The sequence below is a fragment of the Electrophorus electricus genome, chromosome 21 (genome assembly GCF_013358815.1).
Source record: "Electrophorus electricus isolate fEleEle1 chromosome 21, fEleEle1.pri, whole genome shotgun sequence".
NCBI lineage: Eukaryota > Metazoa > Chordata > Actinopteri > Gymnotiformes > Gymnotidae > Electrophorus > Electrophorus electricus.
The window spans coordinates 8,137,695-8,165,363 of NC_049555.1; the positions used below are offsets into that span (position 1 = coordinate 8,137,695).

Genomic DNA, 27,669 nt, shown 5'->3' on the forward strand with positions numbered 1-27,669 from the left:
ATGCTGTAATAGATTTTTTTCATGGTTTAAATTAACAGGTTTTGTTTTGGGTTGTTTTTTTTAAGTAAAATGTCTGGTGTGCTTGATCCCTCTTTTCTTACAAGTGGCAGTAACTCTGCTTGGCTCATCGTCCTTTCTCTAGATGTCACTGGTGAGATTTTCTTTGTATGGGATACACCTGAGAAGACTGGAGGTTAATGAGCCAGTAAACGTTCTTGCTGAAGATAAGGATCTGTTCTCCTCTTCCTGCTTGTGTATCAGTGCAGTGCAGTGCTGTGTGCACAGTGCTCTGACCCCTCAAACACTTCCTGTTGTCCTCATGTAAGCAGTCTTTGGATGTTTGCTTTCTATGTCTGTCCTAACTGGATCAGATTGAGGATAAAGGTGAAAATGAACTTGAACAAAATAGAAAGCCAAAATGGAGCATGTTTATTACTAAAGCATCACTGTGTACATAAAAATTATTTTATACTTTGTCAGGTTTAAGTGAATGGTTTAAGGACTGAACTGCTAATAAGCTTAATCGGGGTTAAGCTTTATCTGTCTGGAAAGCTAAATGGTTTTGCTAAACGATTTAAATAAGAGAGTGACCTGCTCTCACAGGCTACAACTGGAAATGGGAAATGTAGACAATGACTGCTCAGTAAGATTCGTATCAGCATCTGAGACCCAAAGCAAACCTTCCCATTTAAAGGACAGAGCAGAGCTTTGTGGCCGGCAAAGCCCGTGTGCCCAGCACCGTGTTTCATATGGACACAAGAGCTTTGTTCGTCTCCATTTATCTAACTGGGAAAAAAGCCAGGGATGGGTGACGAGGAAGGGCTCAGACAGTTAATAGCCATGTGACCCAGACGCTGACATTGTTGTATGTAGTCAGCCTGTGGCAACTGGATTTCTGTTGGTGGACGTCAGTTTGCCAAATGTCAGCCCTGCACTGCCAGACATCACCCCACCTTCGCCTAAGTGTGTCTGGGTGTGAAGATGATCAGGCTCCACAGGGCGACTGTGGCTTTAACTAGAGGTGAAGGAGATGCATGATGTAGCCAGGTAACAAGAGCCTCAGTAACCGACAGAGTGCAGAAGAAACTGCAGAAGCCTTAGTGAAGAGAAGCAGCACACAGCATGATCTGATCATAAAAGCTTTAATGGGTGCCTATGAATTCCAGCAAATATTTCTACACTGACAAAATTATGCTGTTGGAATCCCTAAATCATTTTTTATTTTCCTTCAGGATAATGATTATCAATGCACACAATGACTGCGCACATAATTGAATTTGACTAACACTGGCCTTATCGAATTACAAAGCCATTGTCCAAAGGAAACATTTTCTGTTGTATCTTCTATAACATTGTCTTCAGGATTCAATTACTACTATTCTACTCTAGTCGGATGCATGTTTCCTTCTCTTTCTTTTCTTTTCCCTTAATATCTCATTTTTGCTCAGTCCCCTCACTTTTGTTGGCCATGGAGTTATTTACCACTTCTTAGGCACAAAGTCTTTACCAGAAAGCGAGCGAGCAACACCACTAAGTAGTTGAATAGTCTACTGCATTGAACCGCCAGGAGATGCAGAGATCATACAGGTCTCTCCCTAGCAGTGTTACATCATTTCTCAGCTGAGCTTCTGTCTCAGTGGAAATCTCCATGAAGTTTGGCCTGGGGGAGGTCTGTATTTGCTATGCAGAGACAAATGTGTTGCTGTATCTAGAACGTTATTCTCCGTATATATATATTAAGAAAAAGGTATATATTAAAAGGCCTGCAGTTCTGCATTTTCAGGTTTGTCATTAAGCTTTAATTGAAAAAAAACTGAAACTGCATGATTTTCCAACGACAGTATTTTATTGGTGATCACCAGGTTTACCCTTTTACAACAAACTTGTAGATAATCTACATTTAGAGAAATCTTAAGATATTGCACATAAATTAAGTAAGGAAAAAACAAAAAATGCAAAAATAATTAAAACAATGGTATGAGGAAACTGAACAAAAAAAGTACAGAGTCTCTCCTTTGAAACACTGCACAGAGAAAGTAATGGGCTATATGTGGCATTGAGACACTTAGCATTTAAATATATATCTTTAAAATAGTACTTCATTTAATATCATTATCAGCTAGAACATACAAGTTAAAATTTAAGATCACATGCAGAAACTAGCTAGGCTGAAGTGAATGCAATATTTGAACGACTGGATCCAGCCATGATGAGCAGGAAATGCAGAATCCAACTAAATGATATTTTTGCACAGCACACTGCTGTTTTCATCTTTTTTTTTTTTTTTTTTTTTGCTCATTTTCTCTAGCTTGAGTTTAGTTGCTAATAAAAACAAACACTTACAAACCTCAAATATAAAATATAATCAGTGATTTGGTCACTCAGTCTGGCAGTCAGGTACGTTTGTGTATTTGAATAGTGGTTTTGTGTAGTCTGCTTAACATTTGCTGCCTTTGTCAGATTTATTGTAAGTCAGACCAGTTTGTTTAGGTCCATGTTGTACTAAAGGATGATTAGATATACTATGTTAGTGGAGTGCACCTCCTCTTAGCACTTCAAAGTAACAGCAGCTCAAAAGTTCCCGCTCATTGTAAACATTTAAGTAATAATCCAGACACCTTCTCTGAACTAAACTAACAGGACCCAGCTGTTTGGACTCCATGGGACTTTTCAGAAATGAATACATTTGTCTAATAAATAATTAACAGTACAAAGAAATCAGGAAAAAAACCAAAGAAAAGCAAAAAAGCATATTTGGCTTTGCAAAATAAAACTTTTGCCTTATAAAAATGTAGCAGTCTGGCTAAGCTCCCAACAAGATCATACAATGTGACAATCAGAAATTAAAAGGTAATTCTAGAACACATGGACAGGAGCACAGAAGCACCCATGTGGCATTTCACAATGGAAAAAACTATGGGAGAGAAATGGTGATGCAGCAAATCAGAGGGGGAGTGGCTTACAGAGGGTTCTGTATTACATCTCACCAATGTTTAACTGATTAATTCTGAGATAGGCCATTAAAGTTTCACATCAAAGCATTTTTCTCAGCCTTTTTTCTCTTTTGCTTCTTCAGCAATATACATGCATGCATTTCATACATGGCTAAATTTTTTAATCTCATATTTTACATTCTGACAACAACCTAATTGTACAGCAACCACCACATCAGTTGATTACTTGATCAGATTTTGTTTACTTCATATGCAAATAGGGTTGAAAATATGCAAATAAGCAATTCTTTCAGCCTTGTTAAAGTCTGGGGACAATTTCACTTGTTAGGAGAAATGTTTACAGTCCCTTTGATCAATGCTGAGTAATGAAGACATCAAAAAACAAACATTGTTCTAAAGGCAAATGTTATCTTAAACACTACTATACTTTATTTCCAGATGTTCTATATATATCCTCATTTAGTACTGAGTTGAACTACAACGAGAGACAAACACAAGCCCTAGCAAAGACATTTACGTTGTTGCTATGACACCATGTGCTTTTTACTGTCCCAACAAACTAAATGAAATTCTGCAACTGCCAAGTCATTGGAAAAGACTCCTCATTTCTTCCACTCTCAAGCTCATACACGCTTACGCAGGTTTTTCCCATGCACACTCTCTATAAAGTATCTCACGCTATAATGGTCATAAGTCAAATGTTCAGCATTTAGAATAATTTTCTATTACTCATTCCTTTGGCTTTGACTCAGTCTCATGCTGTTTCCACCTCCATCAAGTTAATATTTTTCTCAGCCATATTTACAGTGTACTAAGTTAAAAGAAAGGATTTAAAACACTATAAAGTGCAGCTGAATTTAATGAGAATTTTCTGCAATTGGAAAACATTTAAAAATACAAATAAAATAATAATGACAGCACTTCGCTCTCTGTAAAACCTAAAAAATAATGATTCAAAATAACAATCGCCTCTGTTAATGTACACCTCATACAGCATGTTAAATGTTAATCAGTAAACACTGACTGAACCTAATCATACATCTAAACCATATTCTTCACTTTTACTCATCAGACAAAAAAACTATACATCAGACAAAACTTATACTATTTCTTTCTTGGTCTGTGAGGTCCTCTGGATTTGATTAAAGGTATGTAGGCATAAACAAATTAATTCAAGCTCCCTAAAAGCAGGTGCCTGATAAAGCACTGTTATTAGAACACATGGAACACATTTACATTGGAGATATCTTAGACACCACGGCTATTGCGCATTGTTATTTGCTAAGCAAACCACTGACTTGTACTGTATTTCCAACCACAGTCAAAACAGAAACATACTAAACTACTGACCTCATGGCACCTGAATACTGGTAATTATGCTGCTTCTGTCAAAACTATGAAAGACTGGATGGCATCAGTTTGTGAAGGGCTGGTATCTTGATAAAAACCCAATTGCATGTGTACCATGTGTACATGTGTGGCTTAGCATGGGTGGGTGGGAGCGTAGGCATGAGAGAGAGGGTATGAGAAAGAGAGAGAAAAACAAAGACCATATATGTAGGTCAAAAGCTGCACGCAGAAGGATAGAAGAATGATGCCTTCGTAAATCACAGAGGAATAAACCTATTCAAACAATGGGAGAAAATCATCCAAACCAATTGCTGTATTCAAGTGAAATGCTATAGGTTCCAACAGAAAAAAAGAGGTATACTTGTGCTTTGATAAATCTAATTGTAAATAAAGGGGTGGTGTTAACGTACTATTAGTGACATCACTCAGCATGCAATTAAAATGGTAACTGCGAATAACATGAAATGCAATCAAATGGACCAAAAGATTGCCAGTGTATTCCTTAATTCACAAACCAAGACTTAAAGGGAAAAACTTGAAAATTTTCAAAAGTCAAAGGCACATCCTCCTGGTGTGTTTCTGAAGAATAACATGATCTGTAAATCAGTAAATTGTTAAAACAAGGACCGTTTTTACACAAACAGGGAATATTGAATATTTGAATGGGTCAGAATGTAATCAAAGAGCTTGGGGCTTGTTACTCTGAATAAACCACAGATAGCACTATAACAGACCATTTGAGAGTAAAAGTGTGAACCTGGTAGGCCACGCCAGACTTAAAACTCAATCTTGCAAGCAGGGAATGACTCATCTTGCATCACGACTGTGCTACTGCTGGCCAGCACCATGATGTTCAACTCCTGCTGCTTCTCATGGGTCTGCTGGTACCACTCCCTCATCACCTCTGTGTCATGGGTAGGGATCAGTGTCACCTAAAAATAGAGCAGAGTGACATTTTTAAGTACATTTTAGGTAGTAATGGAGTGATATGGAATTTCAGCGCATGGAAGTAGCTGTCAACATATTTAAATATTCCTTATATGACAGTATTATCAGCCATGTAGCTATGCAAATGCCCAATTAGAGTCTTCTTCATCTTCATTACTAGGATTTACTATCTAGTAACTAGTAAGGTGCTACCTGAAGATTGGACCCCCACTGTGCCTTTCCCTCCAGCAACGCGTCCAGGACAACACGGCTTGGCTCTCCATTGCTGGAGTCATTTCCACTCACTACATAATAGGCAGATCGCACACGTTTGAAGAACTCCTGGTCGACATTTTTAGCACTGCAGTGGTTTGGAATGTAGGCCAGGTCCACATAGATGGGGGGACCAGGGGGCACAGTGGAACTGGATTTTGCTGAGCTTGGACCTGTTGGAAACAACTGCTTCATTAAAATGCACCACAATACTCTATGAGCTACAATTCATTTACTGGAACCTTAGCTGTATGCTGCCTAGAGTACTATACAATAAACACATTGCAATGCAATTACAGACAAAAATCTGTTTTACTCATCTACTTTACTTATCAAATGCAAATATCAAGTATATATAAAAGCACATACCTGAAATGCTTTTAATTCCATTGCCAAGTCCTCTGCCAGTGTTGTGACTTGACCTGGACAGATCATCTTCTGTGTCTTTCTTTTTCAGTGACGTGGTCCGAGGAGAAGAGTCCTTTGAGGGGGACCGCTTGTGTCTGGCATCGGCTTTCCTGGCTGGAGACTTTGACTTGCTTGATTTACGCAAACCCTTTGTCTTCGGGTCTTTCTTTTGAGATTTGTCAGTAAGGCTGGAAAGGGCCTCAGGGTCTACCATACACACATCAGGATGCGGTGGGTAAGGCGCTGGGTCCATCATCGGTGAGGGCAGTGGATCATGGTTTTTCTCTGAAGACCTGGATGAGTAGTGCTTCCCACCATAGGCTCCAGATGATTTATCCATGGGGAGGTAATCGGCATCCTCGTCAGATTCCACATTTCCTTCTGCTGTGTTGGAAGGCGGAACATCAGAATCCGTCTGCGAGGGCAGCGATTCACTGACAGATGTTGGGGGTGTATCCTCTCCTACCAGGCCAAACCCTGCAGCCATGGCTCCAGAGAGGTGTTGTGATTCACTGTCCTCCCTGTGAGAACGACATTGAGGCTGGTTGTGGGATCTGGTCTTGCCTGATGGCTGCTGCTGTTCCACGTCCTGGCTTCTTTCTTCCTCTTCATCCTCATCACTGGAGAAATGGTGAAGGCATGGGTTGATAAATGATGGCGACATGTCTCCCTTCCTCTGTTTGTACTCAGAGGATGAGTAACCAGGGGATGCTGAAGACGAGAAGGGGCTGGCACCCATACACAAATCAGGCGGCTGATCTACATCATCAGGCTTTCTCTGGTCCTCCTTATAGCAGGAAGAAGAGAAGGATTTATCTGCAGAAGTGAGAGAAAGAGGACGAGGCGGGTGCTCGGGCTCCGTTTCCTCTTCTTCCTCATACTCATCCTCATGGCGGTAGTGAGGAGGTGAAGCTCCTGGGTACATGCCTCTTTGCTGCTGCATCTCCCATTCAAATGGACTCCTTAACTTGCATGGTTCAAATTCCTCACTTTTCACTTCAGATTTTGACAGGCTTGACGTTACCTTGGTGGCTCTATCAACAGCCTCTGGTGCCGCCAATGTGCCAACTGCTGCAGGGCTATCAGGTTTAATTGGCTGTGGAACTGAAGAAGTATATGTAAGCACACCTGGAAGTTTGGCTACCTTGCTGGCAGATGAGTCCACTGCGAGGTTTTCAGTCAAAGAAAACAGATCTTTCTTGTCTGCTTGGGGGGTGAATGGAGATCTTTGGTATTGCAGTTTGTCCTGTTCGGTTTCACACATGTAGTCCTCTTCCTCTTCACTGCTCTCAGTGTCTTCATTATATTGTTTTTTTGTTACACCAGCACAAGGTGTCAATGCAGCACCCAACAAATCTTTTGTTATGAAGTCCTTCTCTACAGATTGGGATAGACTGTAAGGTCCAGAAGCACCGTATTCCGACCGCAAACCCGACTCATCGCCCCACTCTGGTTTGTAGAAGCATGCCCCTTGGGGCCCCTTGTCCAAGGCACCACTCACAGAGCTGCCAAGTTCTTTCTTGTCATCTGCCGTGGCAATTGACTGAACAGGGAAGGGTTTGATCTCCTCAAAAGGTGACACCGGTGAAAACCTGGCAAGGCTGGAGGTGGACTCAGCTGTGGTGGCAGCAGGAGTGAGCTTTTCTGACACCTCCAGATACTCATCTTTAACCAGCCCACTGGAACTTGAGAACGGTGAATCCATTACTAGGGAGTGCTCGTCTTTAAAGGAGGAGTACTCATATCCAGCACTGGCAGGGGTCTCTAGCTCATCTCCAAACTGGCGGCTGGTGGAGAGTGATGCAGAAGCAGAGGAAGAGTGGCTATAGGAAGAAGAGGAAGAGTATGCTGTAACTGATGTAGTAGCATAGCCGAAACCCGGTGAGACAGAATCTCCAGGCTTTTTAGCCAAGATATCTGGTGTTTTTTGCTTCTCGAACTCAAGATCTTTGTTGTCATGGTGATCCTGATCTTCTTTTGATTTTGCAGAAAGGGGTAAGTAAGGCCGATCATAGACATTGTCTTTCTTGGATTTGTCCTCAAATTGACTAGATGAGAAAGAATCTTTCTCCTCACCATAAGAATATTCATATCCAGAGGCATATTCTGTCATCTGCCTGCCAGATGGTAATGAGGAGGTGTCACCTTTAGTCATTTTGACTGGCTCTTCTAGGGTTTTGTGACCGATTGTGGGTTCTGATGAATCAGAAGTTGGGGGTTTACCATAACTGTCAGGGCCAAGGTTGTAGTCCTGTGAGATATTCTCCTTAAAGTCAGAAGGCAATACACTGGTGGTGGTACCACTGAATGAGGTTAATTCTTTCTCCAGTCTGTCTTTGGCACCCCTCTCCACACCACTGTCACTAACCCGTCTTGTGTACATGTCATTGTCATCATCATCCTCGTCTTCATCCTCGTATTCTTCTTCATCAGCCTCCTCTCCATGTGCCAACATTTTCAAGTCTCCCACTGTTGCTCCTTTTACATCACTCAAAGATTGAGTCACGGTGGAACTGCTGCTCTTTGCAGAGTAACCTGAAGCAATGAGGTCATCTAGATAATCACTTAATGGAGCAGCACTAATTTCTGTCTTTGCACTGACAGTAGGCTTATCAACATTAACAGAAAAGGGGTCTCTTTCTGGTGAGAAAGAATGTAAGTATTTTTCTTGTTCAACTTTAGTTAGTTTGTCTGTAGGTTTTTCTTCTAAACTGTCATGCCCATACAGGGTTTTTGTTTCATTGTTTGATGATGAAGACGCTTCCTTGAGATGAGATTCTTCAAAATCTGATGTCTTTGTAGTTTCCATAAACATAAATGTGGAATCTTTTTCCTCTGATTCCTTCAGGAAACCATAATTTTCATCAAATTTGTCACTAAAGTCCTTTGGTAAATTGGGGGAGTATGAATCAACTGAACTAGATTTACTATCATATACATCAGAATATGTAAAACATTTTCCTACATAAGGTGTATCTTGTCTCACTTCCCGCATATACTCTTCCTTATGACCTTTTTCATGCTCAGGGAAAGTGTATAAGTCAAAGTGTACACTTTTATCACCATCTTTGGAGGTCACTGTTGTGTCATCTCTCTCCAAGAAAGACACATCCTTTTTGCCTTGACCTACTGACCCTGGATCTGACTTGCCCTGAGGCATTTTTACACTGGAGAAAGTGCAATCTTCAGCCTCACTCTCTTCCTCCTCTTCAGAGCTGAGCATCTGGGATTTGTGCTCTTTATCTAAGTAGGTCATGCCTTCTTGTTTATCATCCTTATCCACTCTCTCTTTTTCTTTTACAAACAGTCCCTCCTCTTTTAGGGGCTGTGGGGGCTCAGAACAGTCATCCTCATCAAGGAATGTGCTTTCTCTTTCTTCTTTGTATTTAGTTTTACTGGAAGTCTTGAAATCCCCCTTTCCATAATAATCATCTTCCTCTTCCTCATCTTCCTCCTCTTCTTCTTCCTCTTCCTCTTCTTCACCTGAGTCATCAAATGTTGCCCGTGTGCTTGAGAGGCAACTTTTGAAAGGGTCACTTTCAGCCTCCAATATTTTCACAGAGCTCGTCTTTTTATTAGCGTCACCTAATGCCACTTCTTCATATTTTGTAAAAGTTTCAGTGTCACTTGTGATCTTCTCCATTTTATCCTCTTTCTCCATAGGTAAGAATTTCTGTACCTTCTCCTCAGTAGGGGAGTAGCTACTGCTAGTAGGGCCTGACTGTGTAGGTGAAGCCACCCTCATTGTGCTCAACGTGCTATCATCTGGACTTAGGCTCCTCTCTTCCAGTTCTAAAGCACTGCTCCTCTCTCGTGTGCTAGAGAAGTAAGTTGTAGAGGATAGAGGTTTCTCAACATTTTCAGTTTTGGGCTCAAGCTGAGAAAGTGATGACACTTCTTCATCCTTCACTTGTGAGACAGCAGGTGTTACAGGGGAGGGAAAAGTTCCCATTGAGGAAGAGGATTTATCGAAGGCTTGTTCTTTGCCTTGCATTGCAGCAGATGCGTAACCTTCATGGAGTTTTCCGAGAGGCATGTCAACATTGGGTGTCTGATCTTCATCCTCTTCCTCATCTTCCTCATCATCTTCATGTGCCTGAGCACTGGTCTTACTGGTACTTTCCAGCTCTGGAACAATGGGTTGATATTCTTCTGATGGAGGTGACTTGAAGCATTTGTCTTCTTCTAAAGATGATGTTGGAGAGATTGTGCCAGCTGAATGTAAGTACTCTCTTCCTTCTGTTTGATTGGATGATGGTACACTGTTGACAGTGTCCAACACTAAGGAGGTTTTCCCTGTTTCCTCAGTAGGAGGTGCTGTCACAGATGCAATAGAGTGATCTTCAGTAACAGATGTTGTGAAAGAGGATAATTTATCATACTCTGTAATGGACGTGGCTGAAGATATATGTTCCTCTTCAGCTAAAGGTGCTGCAATAATATTTGTAGTAAAACCTAAAACTGGCTCTTGACCCACACTACTTCCCTTTGCAGTAAAATCGGATCCAACTGAAATGGCTGGAGGTTTCATTTCTTTCACACCATGGACAGAGTCGAAAGTGCCAGGTTCATCGGGGACAGAAACATCATAAGAGCCAACATCATAGCTGAGATGAGGGATCCTGTCCTCGGTCTCTTCATGGATCTCCTCATCAGAAATGGTCTGTTCAGTCTCTGAGTATCCAGGAATGGTCTCATCTTGGATGAAGGAGACATGCTCGGTGGCACCAGCAGGTTTGACAAATTTATTGTCACTCTGCTTGCCGTCCCAGTCCTTACCAAGTTTTTCCTTTTTGGCCTCCTCTGATTTGTATTTCAGCTCTTCTGTACGAATTATGTCCTCTGCTTCCTCCAACTCGGCTTTCTCAATAACATCTTCCTCTTCACTGTCACACTTTTTAATTTTTTTTTCAAAATCCTCTTCTTCCTCCTTCATGTCCTGCCACTTTTTGTCATCCACTTTTCCTATGATGTCTGAAATTGTATCAATCTTTGTATCTTTGTTGCATTCCTCCTCATAGTCAAAATCTGTAGAAGCACCTTCTTCAAATTTCTCTCCTTCTTTTGTCAGGGATATAGTCTTTCCTCCATATGGTTGCTTTTCTTCATGAGAGGATTCCATCTTGATGTCTGTAGTGATTACGCCTTCATCAACAGGAGACTCAATATGAATAACTTTTGTGTCTGGAGATGTTGCGGACTGAAGATTTGTGAGTATTCTGCTTTCTGTAGCTGCTGAAAGTTCCTCTTGTCTCAATATTTCAAAATCCTTTGAAAGATCCTCTGGAGAGGACACCAGGGATCTGTCATTTTCCTGTTTCTCTTTTGAGACTTGTTGAGCAGCAGGTCTGTTTTCTTGTTCTTTGACTGCTTTAGTTTTTTCTGTCTTAGGCTTTGCTTGAACCTTTGCTTTGGTCAGGGTCTTTCTGACCTCAGGTGTGAAGGGCTTTAAGTCAGGTTTGGTAATTTTCCTGAACTCTGGCCTACTTACCTCTGTCTTCTTATCCTTATCGTCCTTCATTTTGGATTCTTTATTGTCGTCTTTCTTAACTGATTCCTGCTTTTTCACGTCTTTCTTTTCTTTCTTAATTTCCTTCTTTTCTTTATCTTTCTTTTCTTCCATTTTTGATATCTTTTCCTTTATATGTTTTTTAGGAGATTTCTCTTTCAGCAATTTCTTTTTCTCTAGCTTTGCTGTATCAGTTGCATCTGCACTAGCTTTCACTGGTTTGGGAGTTTTAATAATCTCCTTCAACTTCTTTGGCTTCTTTTCAACTTTGTTCTCCTTTACTGAGTCACTCTTTGATTCAATATCCTCGTTTGCCTCTCTCTTGCTTGCTTTAGTAGTGGCATGCATTTTCGGCGAAGATTTTAGGCTCTCTCTGCTGTCAGTTCTTGGTTTAAGTTTGGTTTGTTTGATCGCTGGAGGGGGAGCTCCGAATGATATGTCTTTCTGAGTAGCGACTGGATAGCGTAAGAAGTCAAGATGCCGCAGCTTTTCTAGTCCCTCTAAAATTTTATTCTGTGGAGCATTTCCAGGAAACAGCACCCTCACAATTTTTTCTTTGGGGCTGGCAGGAACCCAGACAACAAGGGCTGTTATGGATGTGAGGTATGGTACAGAAATTTCTCCTTCTTTACCATTGGCCATGATGATGCCAGTCTTAGCCTTGCTGTTACCTGCCCACTTCTGCATGAAGAACTGCATCTCCTTACTTTCTTTGATGGGGTTTAGAATGTACATGTCTAGCTTGCCAACACCCAGCTTGTGAAAAAGCGTGACAGGATCGATTGTGTTGCTAACAACTCGATAAAGAGGCTCTGGTCTTATGCCTAGTTTGCTCAGGTACTGCAAGGTCAGAGAGGCCTCCTCAATGCTCCTTTTCACTTTCAGAGTTGATTCTGACATCTTCAGCTTGTCTGGGACATTGAAAAACACCACACCGAGCTCTGGAGAAATCAGGTTTTTCATCCATTCTCCATATGCATTTGAGCCATGAGACTGGTCCTCCTCTTGCTCCGCAATTTTCCTCTGCAACAGGCCATTTATCCCGGGCAAATTGTCTGCTCCAATGTGGGTAAGAAGAACAGAATCTATCCGATCCAAGTGTCGCACCAGCTTCCAAAAGCAAGACTTCCGGTCTGAACCACCATCAATCAAAATGTTGAAGCCATTGACAGCAAACAGGGCTGAGTCACCCCTGCTTCCAGGGAAGATGTAGCAGCAGGGCTTGGACAGCTTCAAGAACCCCCCTGAGGCGGGAGGCTCCAGCAGCTCAAAGGGGGAGGGGACGTCCACAGTCTCTGAGACATACTCTGTAAACTCTGCCACTCCTTCCATCTCAGGCAGTACAGGGTCAGGGTTCAGACTGTAGTCCAGCACACAGTGCTCCTGATTCAGCCCCTGGGAGCTCCAGGCCCCCTCTCCCGCACAGCACACTGTCAGACTCACTCGCTCGTCTGGACTTGACTGGATCAGGAAGTCTTTAATCTACAAAAAAGGGAAAAGTGGAATCCATTAAATTTTTATTATTTATCTATATTTTTAATAATTTAGCATACTCTACTATGCATGTTCATGTAAAATTCTGAATAACAGATTTAGTGGTATCACATTATATGCTTACTCTTTGACTTGTAATGATGTCAGTGAATTTCTTCAAGCCAAACACACCACTTTGTAAAAGAATGTCACCACCTTGTTCAGTGCTCTGACCACTTAGGACCAGTAACTTTTGTTTAGCTGAGTCACAGAGTAGAGTTCTGATCTGATTGAGAGAGAAAAAAGGATATGTATTGTTTTTTTTCATCCAGGTATCTGAAAGTTAACATCCTGTTAAACCATCTATAAAATAAAAATTATACCATTGTACCTCTATTGCAATATTGTCCTCACATGGATTCACTAACACAACTGTCTCAAGGACATCACTCTTGTATTGCAGAATTCTTTGTCCTGCACAAGAAAAAATATGAAACTTAATACAATTGTAAAAAAAGACATTTCATTGAAGAGAAAGGATATAAAATATAGGGTGGAGGACATCTGTTGACATCAAGTACCTTATGCAGGAAAGCAGGCATATTAAAGCCATGACTGTTTATTCTTTTGATAGTGAAAATTATTAGGAAAAGTCAAGAGGTTGTGTATGTATATGTCACTTTTACATACGCAGTTTGTATTGGAGATGGGAAAATCTTCACTAATCCCAGAAAAAAAGATCTCTTAAATTCCATGCAGCCAAAACAACATTGCAAAGCTCTTGCAAGAGAATCTATTGGCTGTTGCCATGGAGACAGTGAGCTAGCAATTGCCGCTAGCTGCGTTACACTGACCCAGTCTTGGAGCTGTGCGACGCATTGCAGCATTTCTGCGAGAGGGAAGGGCAAAAAGCCCCTCCCTTCTGTTGCATATGAAAATGCAAAGCAATGCACTAGAACAGGAGCCTCATGCAGAGAATTTCAGGTAGCACATCATGCTATATTAGGCACAAATCTCTCATTGGGCTGAGTAAAGGCAACAGGAATATAACAGCTTGTTTCATAGGTGATTTCCACTGCAGTCAGGGAGGTGCAGTGCTGGGACCTAAATAACACACACAGATGATTTGCTAGGACTTTTTCTCACTCTTTAGGCAGCCTAAGACACACATGTATGTCTGATGCATCTGTTAAAACTTGCATAATTAACATTTTAGCACAAAAAATGTTGCTGGGTAAAACTGCACAATGTAAGCATGGGTAAAGTATACTTTTCTTTATCCAAAGAAAATAAATGCCATTTTCAATGGAGCAGATAAGAAAGAATAAAAGAGTACCGCCAATATTAGAAAGAACCCCATTTTCTTGCATTAAAATTACTCTGTATACAAATAATGATTTACTGTGTACCCCACTGAGGACAAGAGGCCACTTTCTCATGCCACAGTCAGTAACTGCCTGTAAGATCAGTGTAGTACAGAAAAACAGGCAACATTATTATTATTTTTTTTTACAATACATAGGTATTTCACTGCATCGTTTTTGGTCAGAAGTTCTTTTCCAAATGAGATCCCTTGAGGGAGGACCGGTATAACAGAAAATGGGCTAAAGGATTTCCTGAGTAATCTAGGCTCACTGTTTTAAGAACATTTTTTTTGAAATACAGAAAGTCTAGGGGTTATTTGTCAACATGACCTTCAAATGTGTTTCCAGAGAGAAAATGGAGACATTGATTTTGAAATGAGAAAAGAAACAGCGTGGTCCCCGGTGACTCTGCACATTTAGACTGACATGCAGGGCCTCATGCTTCACAAAGTCACTTTACAGCAGGATGGTCTCTGATAATGCAGAGCCTAACCGGGGATTAACATGAGGCCCTGCATGAGGATGTAGGTGCTTTAGTTCTAATTCTAAATTGAAATGTTTCTGCTTGCACAAATAAAACTTACATGCTTGCATGAAACTTGGGCAGCAGAATTAATTCCTTCCTCCTAGATGTTATCCTTAATACAGAGCACTGCCTTCCAGATTGACCATACAGGCCTGAAGACCTACATGTAAGAGCAATGTGATACATATACCCCACAGCATAAAACCATTTCTGCACAGTGGATTACTGCATAGGATTACATAATGCATATGGATTGGCAGTAAACCTAGAGTCTGCGTCACTTAAACTTCTGCTCCACTACATGCTTTCTCAAGTGTATGGTATAGAAGGAAAAGGACTCCTTGGGAAAAAGGTGGGTTATGAACAGCACAGCAGCCAAGTCACTGCACTAAACCGTTTGAAGTAAATTTGCACTGTGCTATTTGTAATTCCCTGGTGAGAGAAACCGTGCTATTAAAAGAGGAGGATAATGTCTTTTTGATTCCAAATAAACACTAAAACATCCTTGGACCTGGTGTGAAGTTACTGACAAATATGAAATGACACATTTCACCTATTTAGGCCATATTTATCAGAATTTAGGTTAGATTACCTGCCATGGATATGAATTTTCAAGTAATTTATTCAATTCCAGTTCTGCTTTGTGATTAAATGATAGCAATGGTTAGCCAGAGAAGTCTGACAGTTACTGTAGTTACTGTCATATTGTCATCTGTATAACTGTCTTATAAGCCTGCCACTTCCTGCATGTCTGGGTGCTTGATCTAAATTTCTCCTCTAATATTATCAGGATTGAATTCCACAGACCAATCAATACTTTGGAAATATCTTTCATCTGTTTGGGAAGAACACCTAATCTTCTTTAGAAGGCCCAACAAACACTACATAATTCATTCTAACAGTCAACAAACTGTGAAACCATTATATATTTATTTACATTTTAAAATTTGTGTTAGCAACAATGAGTGACACCTTAAACCACAAATGCAAGGTTAAATCCTTCTCAGTCAATGCACTGAGGTGAAAACATGCCAATATTATCTACTATTTAAGTATTAAGGCATCACAGCATTGTTCTATCTTTAGCTAAGTTGCTTTCAAGAAAAAAATTAAGAAAACCTCTCGGTTTCTTACAGCTATTAGTGGCTTAAATATATAGTTTATAGATGATGGAATTTTGTAGACAGAGATTTATTTTAAATCAATTGTGGATTTATGTCTTCTTAAGTATTGGAGCTACATGGCTCACACTGCTAACATGCAATGTAAGCTTTTTTTTTAAACAATGGACTAGTTTTCTTTCTACACACAAGCAAGTTTTCCAAACATGGCCTGAAGGTGCTCATTGTGTCCACTGTACATCTCCTGTGATTCTTTCATATTTCTAAACAAGAACCTCACCACTGAATACACAAAAAGGACCTATTATGTAATTTTGCAGTTTATGTCATCATATTCTGGCATAGCAGCTGGTCAATAAAAACAGGTTCTTAGTATAATCAGACAGTGCTTGAAATAATTTTCTTTTAACTAAAATGTTCCATTTGCAGGAAACAAAAATAATGAACATAAGCTTTCATAACATGTAATATAAGATTTTAGTGTTTTTTCAGATATGGATCTGTTCTAAGGGAATTGCTCAATTTTAATCATCGTAAAAAATGAACAATATCTTTCACAACTTCTAATAGTAGCTTCAGTACTTCCCCAAACCAAATTATGGACTCTGGCTTAATTTTTGGATCACTTTTGAGATCAGAAAAATACACAATGTATTTCTTTAACTTTGAGATTAGAGAAAAAAACACCATGAGTTTCTTTAACATGACTGATTGCTATGACAACATTTGAATCATCCATAAACAGAACAGACAATAGTTGCAGTAAAAATAAATGTTCTCTCTCAAGGCACTTTAACATCAGTTCATCTGCTTCGTCTCCATCACCACAGTCTTCCACAGCAGATAGAAAGAAGAGAGCAGGAGATATGAAGGAGTACAGACCAGTGCGCCCCAGTTTTACACAGTTATCTATAGATGGTGAATTACTGGACACAGGTAACATCCGTCTTTTATCTTGTTAAGGCCTCTTAATCACATCCATAGCAATGAAATTCTGACCAATGTCCAGGAACAATCCAAAAGTACTGTAATGGGTTTAGGTCGATGAAATGGCTTTTTAACAAGAAAGCTGAGATCAGAACCCAGCTAACAACTGAAAAAACAGTATATAATCTCTGTTTCTTATGCTTATTTTTAATGTAATGGATCCATTATAACCAACAAGCAAATGAATGTTGAGTGATACTCTTAACTGTGCTAATGGTGCTTTCAAGCACAATAAATGACTAACCAGAACAAGCTACTTCAAGTACAAGGGGGCTGTAACTGGCACATGATATGCCCACACTCAGTACTGTTTGTAAGGCTAGCCACCAGATGCTGGTACTCTTTTCTTTTCTAATATTCAGTGAGAGTGTTCAGATAAGAGAAACTACACTACTAATACCTTAATTGTCATATTAGGAGTATTTGTTTATTAAGAGTGCTCAGTGTACACAACTCAGGAACTCCAGGAGTTTGCCTGAAACGGTACTCATATGGGACGGCATCTTTCTGACCAGCGCATCTGAGTTAATTAGACCACACTGCCAAAGCATCCCAAAAAGTCTACATATATTTGAATTTGTGATTTATTTATTACCTATTTACTGCTATGCCCCATGCAATTTATCCTGAGCCCAATTAAAGAGAATTCTAGTTGAATGCGCGCAGCTGGATTTGCAAAGACGGCCTGCAGCCTAGTCCATATTAGTGAATGCCAGGCGAAAATAAACTGGGTCAGCTGTGCAAAGCTCAGGAGAAATTCGCTGTTAATAAACGACAGTGTTACGAGACGAGGCTCCCTGAATGAACAGGTAGGCGCTTGTGACTTTAATTTCTACTAAAGGTAAACCCTGTAACCTTCAATAAGAGATTCAAGGAGATCGATAAAAAATGTTTTACCAATAAACGTAAGGTAATTCATTCATAAAACACGCAATTTCAGTCCGTCTCCATGAACAAACATTCGTCTATTCTGAAAACAACAGCTTTCAATAGCAGGTAGCCTCACAACAGATCGTTTGTCGCTTCTAGACTAGGCTATAGACATTTTCCCACTGGTTAAAATCTGTACACAACGAAATCATGCATTGTCACGATAGCAACCAAATTAACATTACTGTCACAGCAAGCGTTAAACAGAACCTGTAAGTGACCGTCTGCCCCTAACCACCAGCTAATAAACAACCCCGAGAAGAAAATAATTAAACACACAACCAATGCCGAGTAAGGCATTTGCAAAGTGGGTACCAGAATTATAAAATCCCAAGCGAGACTGGATGAATTATTTTGCTGTATGTATGCTAATTTAAACAGCTTTCCAATGCAAGCCACTTAACTGTCAACATAATATAGGTTAACATGTTTACGACTTACCACCGCTGACGCTGATAATGTGTCTCACGGGCTGAACGCGCTCACACGCGCGTTCATGTGACAGGCATGTGGGCGGGGCCTCCGTGTGTGGACAGACACACTACGAATGAACGTGGACCCTGAATACTGACAACTTAAATGTACAACTTGTGTCTGGAGCGTCAGATGTCCACGGAAATATAAGTTATGTACGTTTGCTTTGTTATACCCCATTATGTATCAGTGAACATAAACGTTAAAACAACATTTATTGGCACCATAAATCCAAGAGCGCATTTGGGGGGGATAACAAAGCCCCCCTCACTTGAAGAATTGACTCATATACGTAATATTCCTCTATCTTATATATTACATTAGGTACTGCCAGTTTCAATCAATAATGTATATTTTTACAATAGTCATTGTGAAAGAAAATAGCAAATGCTGGCAGCTACACAGTCACTGTATCACACTCCAAGCTGAGGTGCTGGCAAATGGAGGGTGGGGGTGGGACATAATGAAGTTCCTGAAATTCAGTTATGGCTTTTGGTTTTGGTGTGCCACCCCAAGATTATTAGTATCCTTATATAGCCCCCCATCAAATATAAATAAAAGTCACATAAATGTACCCAGTTCACATTAACTATAAATGGAATGTCATATTACTGTGTTCATTAGTCAGTATTTTCAAGTTCAGCTACCCAGCAAGTACATGTGGAAAGTGTCCAACTGTGTAAAGTTTGATTTCTGCCTGTTCACCTAATGTTAATGCTGCATACTGTGATTATAACAGACTGATGAACTCTTGATGTGACCTGGATAAAGATTGGCCTGCATTGGTTACGCTTTTGACCCAAATAGTTTTTTTGTTTAATGGATCATATGAATGCACTGATCCATCAAAAATTCCACATACCACTTATCTGTGTATAGGTTGATCAGAATGCCCATGGCATCTACATATTTTTGCCTTTCATGATATGAGCATTGCAAAGAGCAATATCATGATAACAATTTACAAATGATAGGCTATATTGCCAGCCCTGCCTAATCTTTCATGTGTCTGGTAAAATGCTAAGAAGACTTATCCTTCTCAAACACAACAAGGTTCCAATAAACCTGTGACAGAGAATTATCTCTGGAGCATTGTCTTACCGAGATGCCTTTGTGTGACTGCCCTCTCCCTGAGGTCAATAAAGTCAAAGATATTGACATAAGGTCAAGGGAGCAGATGGTGTCTTAGTTGTCAATAAACTCAAGAACCTCTCTCAAACCTACAGCTCTATAGCAGTTCACAGCTTGGGAGGGGTGAGTACCTTAGATTCCCCTCCTTTCAGCCACTTCTTGCCCTGGTTCACCTTTATTTAATGTGTAATCATATCTCAAGCCCTCCTGATGAAACCTCACACCTCTTATTGATTGACTCAGTGGGTAACTAAGGCCTGGAAGTGAATATATTCTCTTCCAGTACTCTTGCATATAAACGTCCCAGACATACTGTTTTTGCAGTCAATCCTATTGAAACAATGCATATAAGTACAAGATCCTTCTGTTGTGTCATGCTGAGATCCTGGACTGTGGTTCACCAAGCAGATGTCATTAGAGTCTATACTGATGTATTAAAAAAGATAGGATCTCACAGTTGTCTAGCCCAGCAGCTGCTGGGTGGGACTGCCCAAACCTGGCTGAGTAGCTATGCTCCAACAGAACTCTTTCTCAGTTACAGAATGGCACTAACAAACTAGAGGACAACTAGATTAGATTTATGGTAACTAGATGTAGAGTATTCAGCCAGAGAGTTTTCAATCAGCATGGAAAACAGTAATTCTACATTCTGAGCATGTCATAGTCCTGACACATAATCAGGTTCAAGGACTGTGCCTTAATGTCAATGCAAAAGATATTCAAATTTAGCATGGACAAAAATACTCCTCACATACCCTGGGAACTTCTTAGGCTATTGCATCTGTCAGATCTCACCTAAAATGGCATTATTATATGATTATAATTAGCCCCGCAGACAAATCCATGACAACTGTTCCACGCAGCAGTCTGACTGCCACACCCTCGTTGCCAGACAGGCCGTCCCCCCTTCAGAAATGACCTCAGCCATTTCATAGCTGCCACTTCCTTAAACAAGCCCCCCAGTGGCCATAAAAATGGTGTGTATTACTGTGATTACATTCAGAGTTAGTCCACATTAGCTGTGCATTACTATATATGCCGAGATTTCCAAATGTTATCTGATCCACTGTACTTAAAACACACATCTCCTTATTCATTCCCTCTCTGTTGCATCAGACTTTGTTTTTATGCTACAAATCCCCTCAGCAATGACAGGCAGAACATGGGAACAGCATCAGTTATGCTTGCCCTTGGCAGTGGTGGGTGACCCAGCTTTCTGCACACTAATGCAGCTCTTTCTCTGCATATCTTTGGGTCAGCGTTGGGGCATGGGCTCAGGTTTCAGTGTGGGCGCGGAACTCTCTCCCACGATCGATGGCACCATCACTCAACCTAGTGACGCCAAAAGTCTTGCACTAAAGCTTTGTGTTCATGTGCACAGTGCAGGCATATAAAGCACCACTATAACTAACCCATTATGAATTATTGATCATCTCCTAAAAACAATTACACACACACACATCCTTACACAGAAGACAGCCTCGAAGTTAAAGCTTTGCTTGTGAGCTTCGCTTGTGTCTCAGACATGAGATTTTGCATTTTGGGTTATTGGTAAGGTGAGATGTTCACAAGTCTGCAGCTTGTCACACAGCTCCAGTTTCACTTGTACTTGTGAAAATTGGCTTTAAATCACTGTTGCACACCTTGAAAGCTATTCATAGACTTAAGGCCTTGAGATAATGACATTACTCGCTCCCACTCTCCTTCTCTCCCCACCCCCCGGCAATGGCTTTATTGACTATGCCCAGAAATGTGGTGCATGTATATTGCATCTTCTACATGATTGCCTTTTAATGTGATCAGAAAAAATATCATGTTAAAAAAGCAGCTTATTTACCAATTATAATAATAGCGAGCGCTGATTTCTGTTCTGATAACCACCAAACCATTGTGTATGAATTACACACCTATACAAACACCCTTGAATGTGTCTCTGTGAGGAGGGAGCTGCATGGATGTCTCCCTCTACAGGGGTCGTCGTTCTTCTCACTGCCCTGTTGATGTCCTCCTATAGACTGACTACATTAGGTGCTGAACCCTTCCGAAGCTGCCCATGCAGCTGTCCCCTGGCAGTCTCCCGGTCCGAATGCTGCGACACTCAAATGAAAGGAGTGCAGCACGTCAGCAAAACGACGACCAAGCCTGCATCAGTCAGGACAGCGTTGCTGCGAGAGTGACTGTTGCCATAAGTGATGGTGGCAGTCATTAACTTGTGGTTAGTTGCTAAAAGAACATAATTAATTGGGCAACTTCACAGGCACCTGAGCCCCAAGAGGAAATTCCAGCCTCCCCGTCCATTCTCAGTGAAAATAAAGAGACGGGCATGACTATCCATGAGCCTAGTCACACGTATAATACACAAAACCACAGTCTATATTTGCCACAAAGAGATCACAGTACAGCAGTCCAAACATATACATGATCATATTACATCTCTAATACATGTATAAGTATAGAAATCCAAGGCCATTTGTTCCTTCCTTTAGATTCTTGGCAACTCATAAAAATATTTGTCCTCTAATCGTATGTACTGTTCAGTGATTCTGCGGAAAAACATCCAATCTGAGCCACAATGTGTGACTATCAGTTCAACTCTGGAGGGTGCCTTTCCTAATCTTTGCTGCCTTGGTGTGGTCCTAGCCGTGCTCTGCTGCGAGCCTCCCAGTGCCCACTTGGCATTGACCGGTCTGCTGGCAGAGCTAGCCCTTGCCTCCCCGAGCCACGTTCCTCTGTCCTGCTCCTGAAGGGAGCTGGGAGTTAGTGCTGAGGTGCAGGTCTCCCCGCCCCCCACCTGGGTGATGTTGGCTCGACTTCAGACGTTAGACAGTTAGCTCTGTGAGGGCGGCAGTCTCACGTGTGAATAGTGCTAATTCAGATGGAGCCGAGAAAACCTCTCATTCCCTGCTGTTAAATGTGTACATGAAAGCAACGCCATGTTTGACAAAGGGCGTCTCACTGTAAGTCCTAACAATATGGAAAATATGATACTGTGATATGTGCTTTTAAGACTTGTTAATTCAGTGGTACGTAGGGATGTGAAATGTTATTTTAAATGATATTCCTGTTTCGGAAAAGCATTAGGTCAGCCTGATGGGTTTTGCTGCTCGGGTGTTAAGATCCAGTCAGCCATAATGACATTGCATTCTAGAAAGCCTGATCAGTATTCTGGGCATAGTGGCAGGAGAGCAGACGAGTCCTAGCGAGCATGCTCCGAGCGCCCGCTTCACCTTCCCTGGCTGGCACAGGGTGACACAGGGTGATTTTCTCAAAGACCGGCACAGAGTTACTCCTGAGCACTTGAGCAGAGGCACCTTATCCCATATGGTGAGAGTGTACCATGCACTCTTCTTGAAGACATGCAAGATTTTCTTGTTATCTCTCTCTCCTGTCTCTTTCTCTCACCAGATACCCCACCTCCTCTTTCTCTCTCTCTCTCCCCCTTCCCTATGGGGCTTATGCTAAAATAACAGCCTGCCAATCTGCAAGTGTGATGTGTTCATTAGTTAGACTGGGTGACAGCATCCATCTTGATGGGAAAACACAGACTAAACATTCTGCCTTTCAGTTTCAGTTCCCGGGAGTGTCAGCTATGGAGGCATGCATGCTCGGCAGGGAAACTGTGTATATTCCCTTCCAGAAAAAGACATCACATTATACAGTGCCTGCTTTAAAGATTAATGTTCAACTGGACTTAACCGTGCCTAATTACTCCGTCAGTTTGAGTATTCAGCATTTGATGTACTGTATTGTATCTAAATGTATATGTGACATTTCTACATAAGTGAGATGAAGTCAGAAATGAAACATTCCAATAACGAGAATTCTATCAGGAAAGAAAGTTTTAACAAAATGCTCTTCATTAATTACACTTCATTATGATTACATATACCTATGTTTTTGAACGTAGTGAGTTTCATCACTTTGAGGTTTTTCTTGGTTTAGTGTGTTTGGTGTGTTGTATTAGGTGAAACCACTCCTGTGAATTAAGCCCCCACCATTTGTACTTCCCAGTGGTGTGCACAGGAGGAGGTCTGCAGAAGCCCTTTGCTCTCCAAATGAATAGTACCCTTAAATGGGATCTTTAAAAGGTAATATTCTGCTGCACAAAATGTAAAACGTAAAATTACTCAAGAGGGCAGATACAGTTTGGCTGTGTGTTCATAATTTCCAAAAACACACAAAAATATCAGTCACATCATGCTGCTGGTAATTGTGCTGCTAATCTTTTTTCTGACACTTTCAGCTTTCAGCTGATCTGCTTCACAATGCGAGAGAGACTGAGCTAACGTATCACTTTTTTGTTGTTGTGCATATGACAATAAAATTGTTATTGTCATGACCAAAGTTTCCTGTCTATCTAGCTGAGCGAATTGCAAACCGAGTTTTTATGCATGGTTTTTTGAACACTACTGGAAATGCCCCTCACAATGCCCTTCTGATACACCTTAGCACACACCCTTGTCTGTGCAAGCCACTGGTACTCCCCTTTCTACAGCAAGTCTTTCAACAACACTTTCGCATAAACGCATGTCTTTGTGCAAATGGCCATAAATGGAGAGCTTTGTATTGCGAGTTGTGTCAGAGGCAGGGACTGTGCCCAGGAAACCTTGCCAGGCAGAATTAGGAGAACAGTAGAACATGCAGAGGGATAGCCAACCTATTGAATTGGTTCTCTGCTAGCAATGCCCGAATGGTGGCGCATCAGCAAGAGGTGAGCGGGGCCTTTGTATTCCATCGACACCTACAAACCTTCCGGGGGAAGCCTACAGTGAGCAGCTTCGTGTTACTATCAAAGCACAATGTGGAACTAAATAAAGAAATTAGATCTAGGCATGACGTGGCATTCCTTCAAGAATGTGTCAAAGCTGATGTTCTCTGAACTAGACTGCTCAGTGCCAAGATAGCCAAACAAACCCAAATGCAGCAATGTGTGAAATCATCATGAGCCGATTTTTTGTCAAACGTCAGCAATCACAGCTGAGATGAGCAGCACCCCCGTTTCAAGATATTGTTGGAAAATGTTTTACCATGTCTCAGTGTGATTATGTCCACTCCATGTTTAACCTTTCGAATGCCAGTGTGCTATGTATACTTCTCAGTTATTACCTCAGTATGAGGGCCACCCATTCACTTTTCTATTTGGAGTTTAGTCAATTGGTAATACCCTTTGAGCCAGGCCTTTTGGGGTCAGCCTGTGTCCGTAGGGATCTGTATGGTAACAACTGGCTGATTCTCCATGGATACCTTTCCCAGCTACAATGTCAGAGCCCCTCCATCAAAAAGAGCTACTCTCTGGCTTTAAATCCTTACAGCACTTAGTGCTGCAGGTCCATTAAGCTTTGTTATCGCTTTATTTCCTGAGCCTTCTAATTTTACCCATGTACGATCTGCAGTGTAATGTTATTGTAAGCAAGTACAGAACGATGTCATCTGTTGCTGTGACAACTCATAAACATACCCCGCATAACTATATAACCTGCTTTAATTCACATAATTTCCTTTGAAACCTTTTATGCAGAGCCTCCCACACTTTAATGTACTTGTTTGTTTACTAAATAACTTTTTTACTCTTACCAAATGGTGTTATCCTTATGCTGAATTAAAGTCATTGTAAACAACTGTTTGTAGTTAAAGACTATCTTAATGTTTGTGGGCAGAATGCTGAAAAGAACATCCAGAGTGCCTGAACATTGCTTCTAGTAGAGAATCTAGCCCAGCGGAGGGGACTATGATTGATTTGATCACTCAAAGCCCTTCACTCCTGTACCCCTACCAGCCTTATAGGCTTCAGTGTGTACTGACAGACCTTCACACAGGCTGCATTAATTCATAAAGAGAAGAGAGAAAGAGACAAGTGGAGTGAGAGGTGACAAGGTATGGAAGTTAAGGACAAGGAGCATCGTTACTGTTATTTATGAGGGGGGGTGGATAAGTGGAGGTGAGAGGAATGCATTATTCATTCGTGGCAGCAGGGTTGGAGGTGCTGTCAAAAGCTATAGGAGAATGGCAGGCTGTATGCTAAGAGGCAAGCGGCATTATAGAAATACCATGATGGTAAAACTCCAAACTACATATAAGATAGAATATATAACATAGAAATAACATGATGGACATAATGGTTGGACATTATTAAAGGGCTAAAACAAGACACTAGACAGGGAAAATATGTGTGTCTGTATGTCTGTCTGCGCACTTGTGCACATGTGTGTATTAACATTTGTGTTGATGATGTTATGTCACACTGTGAAAGCAGCAAATTCAGATTTTTAATGCTTTAGCCCTTACACCTTCATATCTGCTGATGGTTGCAATGTTTGTTGCAGTGTAGCACAGTGCAGAGTCAGGTTTATGTGCTCTGTAATTAATGGGGTTAATAGCAAATGGTGACATGTGAGACAGAAACAGTGAATGTTCATGGCAGAAGCATGCTGGTGGCAAAGCTGTCAACACACTACTCATACTGCACTAAAAATACCATGCAAAAAAGTCTGCCCTATTTTTAAAATTACCTTTCTTAAATCATATTTGCATATGACTGGATTATATTCTGAATAATTTAACCCAATATTTCACCTAACAAATAACTAAAGTGAAATAATAGTAAAGAAGTCCAAATTATAATTCTCAGTAGAATAAAAAACCGAAGCAACTCCAAAACCTAAAATGCATGATTCATTGTACACTTAGATTTTCTAGGTTTCCTACACAAAGAAATCAATACATCAGCCATGCTGACTTACATCATAATACAGTGTAGATAAAAGAGCCACATCGATACGCCCACTTCCAACCAGATCTTAGGCTTATGTCACTGACCTTTCACCTCTGACGAGAATTGGGCAGAATGCTTGGTCTCGAAGAGCCGCAACTCTTGGTTCAGGTCACAAACCTTTAGATCTATTGCCCACGAACGGATGCCTGCATGATACCACACAGATGACAGCTCGTGGTTTAGATGCGGAGTGTTAGCTGCATATCAGATGACCCCACTTTATGCCTTATATTGCAGATAAAATAGTATTTCTAATATTGTTTTACAGTTCAAACAATGAAACACAAATGCATACAACTGTAAAGTTGAAACACGCAAAGTTTTTACTGTTGTGACAAGACATTAAGACAATAAAACATTATCTCACTCTCTTATTATTTATTTTATACAACATACAATTACACTCTCGCATGCAAACACACACACACACACACACACACACACACACAAAGCAAAAAAAGAATGATCATCCGTAAACAGCGAACACGTGTCGCACCAAAACACAGTAAACTGACTATTATTAGATTTTCCAAGAGTTAAATAGTTTACGAGCTGATAGGACACTGCTGGCATTTTTACCGGGCATATTAAACCAATGCCTGCAATAAAGTCTTTCTTCCTGACACAAGACTAAGCAATTGTAAACAAAGCGCTTTTATATTTGCACTGCAAATCATGTCTTTATTGATGCTGCATTTTAAAAATATAGTTTAAACAGTTTTAAATAAGGCTATGCATATTTTCCATCTCCAGTAATCTAAATATACCAAATGTTTGACTATAACGTGGTGGTAAATAAAGTTGCCAGGCTACAATGAACGAATGGAATTCATCATTCCTGATTATTATTCTGCCTGGTCTAAATCATATGAGAAATGTATAATTGGATCATCATTGTGCTGAAATATGACTGATAGTTTAGCAAACAACAACTCGGTGAACTCACCCTGTTTAATATGTTCTTTTACTTTATTGAGCTGATGGTCCGTTGAAATTTCCCCGATTACAATAAGCATATAATATCTCATATGACAGAAATGTGGCCCGACACACTGCTGCTGTCCAAGGTGCTGAATAAACTCCCGACGCTCCTTAGGAAACAGCTGCACGCTCTTCTCCTCGCCCACTACAGAAAGAGCATCTCCTACTGGCATTTCCATGGCAACAGCACCACGAACCGACGGAGGAGTCTCTTCCATTTCCATGACAACTGCATCCACTAGCTCCCTACATGGGACAGGGCTGGAGGAGGACCAATAGGAGTGGCTCGGCAAAGAGGCGCTATGATTGGCTCTCTGACTATATGGCTATTTGATGTAAGCAAATATTTTTTCTGCCCGGTTCATATTGCAGATTATCTATCTGTTTCAGTTTCTTGTTTATTGAATGACATTATATATGATTCAAAAGTTTTGATTTGCAATTAAGATTTAAAAACTGATGAGCCTGGCAGTTTTTTCTGCTGCGGTT

The 27,669-nt window shown here is 40.8% G+C and overlaps 1 protein-coding gene across 2 annotated transcripts; it reads right to left on the bottom strand.

The window, feature by feature from the left end:
• Positions 1 to 1,824: 1,824 nt before the first annotated feature.
• On the bottom strand, positions 1,825 to 27,435 carry map1aa (microtubule-associated protein 1Aa). Of its 2 annotated transcripts, XM_027007368.2 has the most exons (7): positions 27,146 to 27,435; positions 26,244 to 26,345; positions 13,286 to 13,368; positions 13,040 to 13,180; positions 5,874 to 12,903; positions 5,445 to 5,677; positions 1,825 to 5,236 (listed from the first exon to the last, which is right to left on the bottom strand). In XM_027007368.2, the coding sequence occupies exons 1-7, from the start codon at positions 27,402 to 27,404 to the stop codon at positions 5,081 to 5,083; spliced, it is 8,004 nt and encodes a 2,667-aa protein (XP_026863169.2). In that variant the 5' UTR covers positions 27,405 to 27,435; the 3' UTR covers positions 1,825 to 5,080. The 2 variants fall into 2 exon arrangements, with proteins under 2 accessions (XP_026863169.2, XP_035376704.1); XM_035520811.1 differs by lacking the exons at positions 26,244 to 26,345; positions 27,146 to 27,435 and adding an exon at positions 18,264 to 18,304.
• Between the last annotated feature and the right edge of the window lie 234 nt (positions 27,436 to 27,669).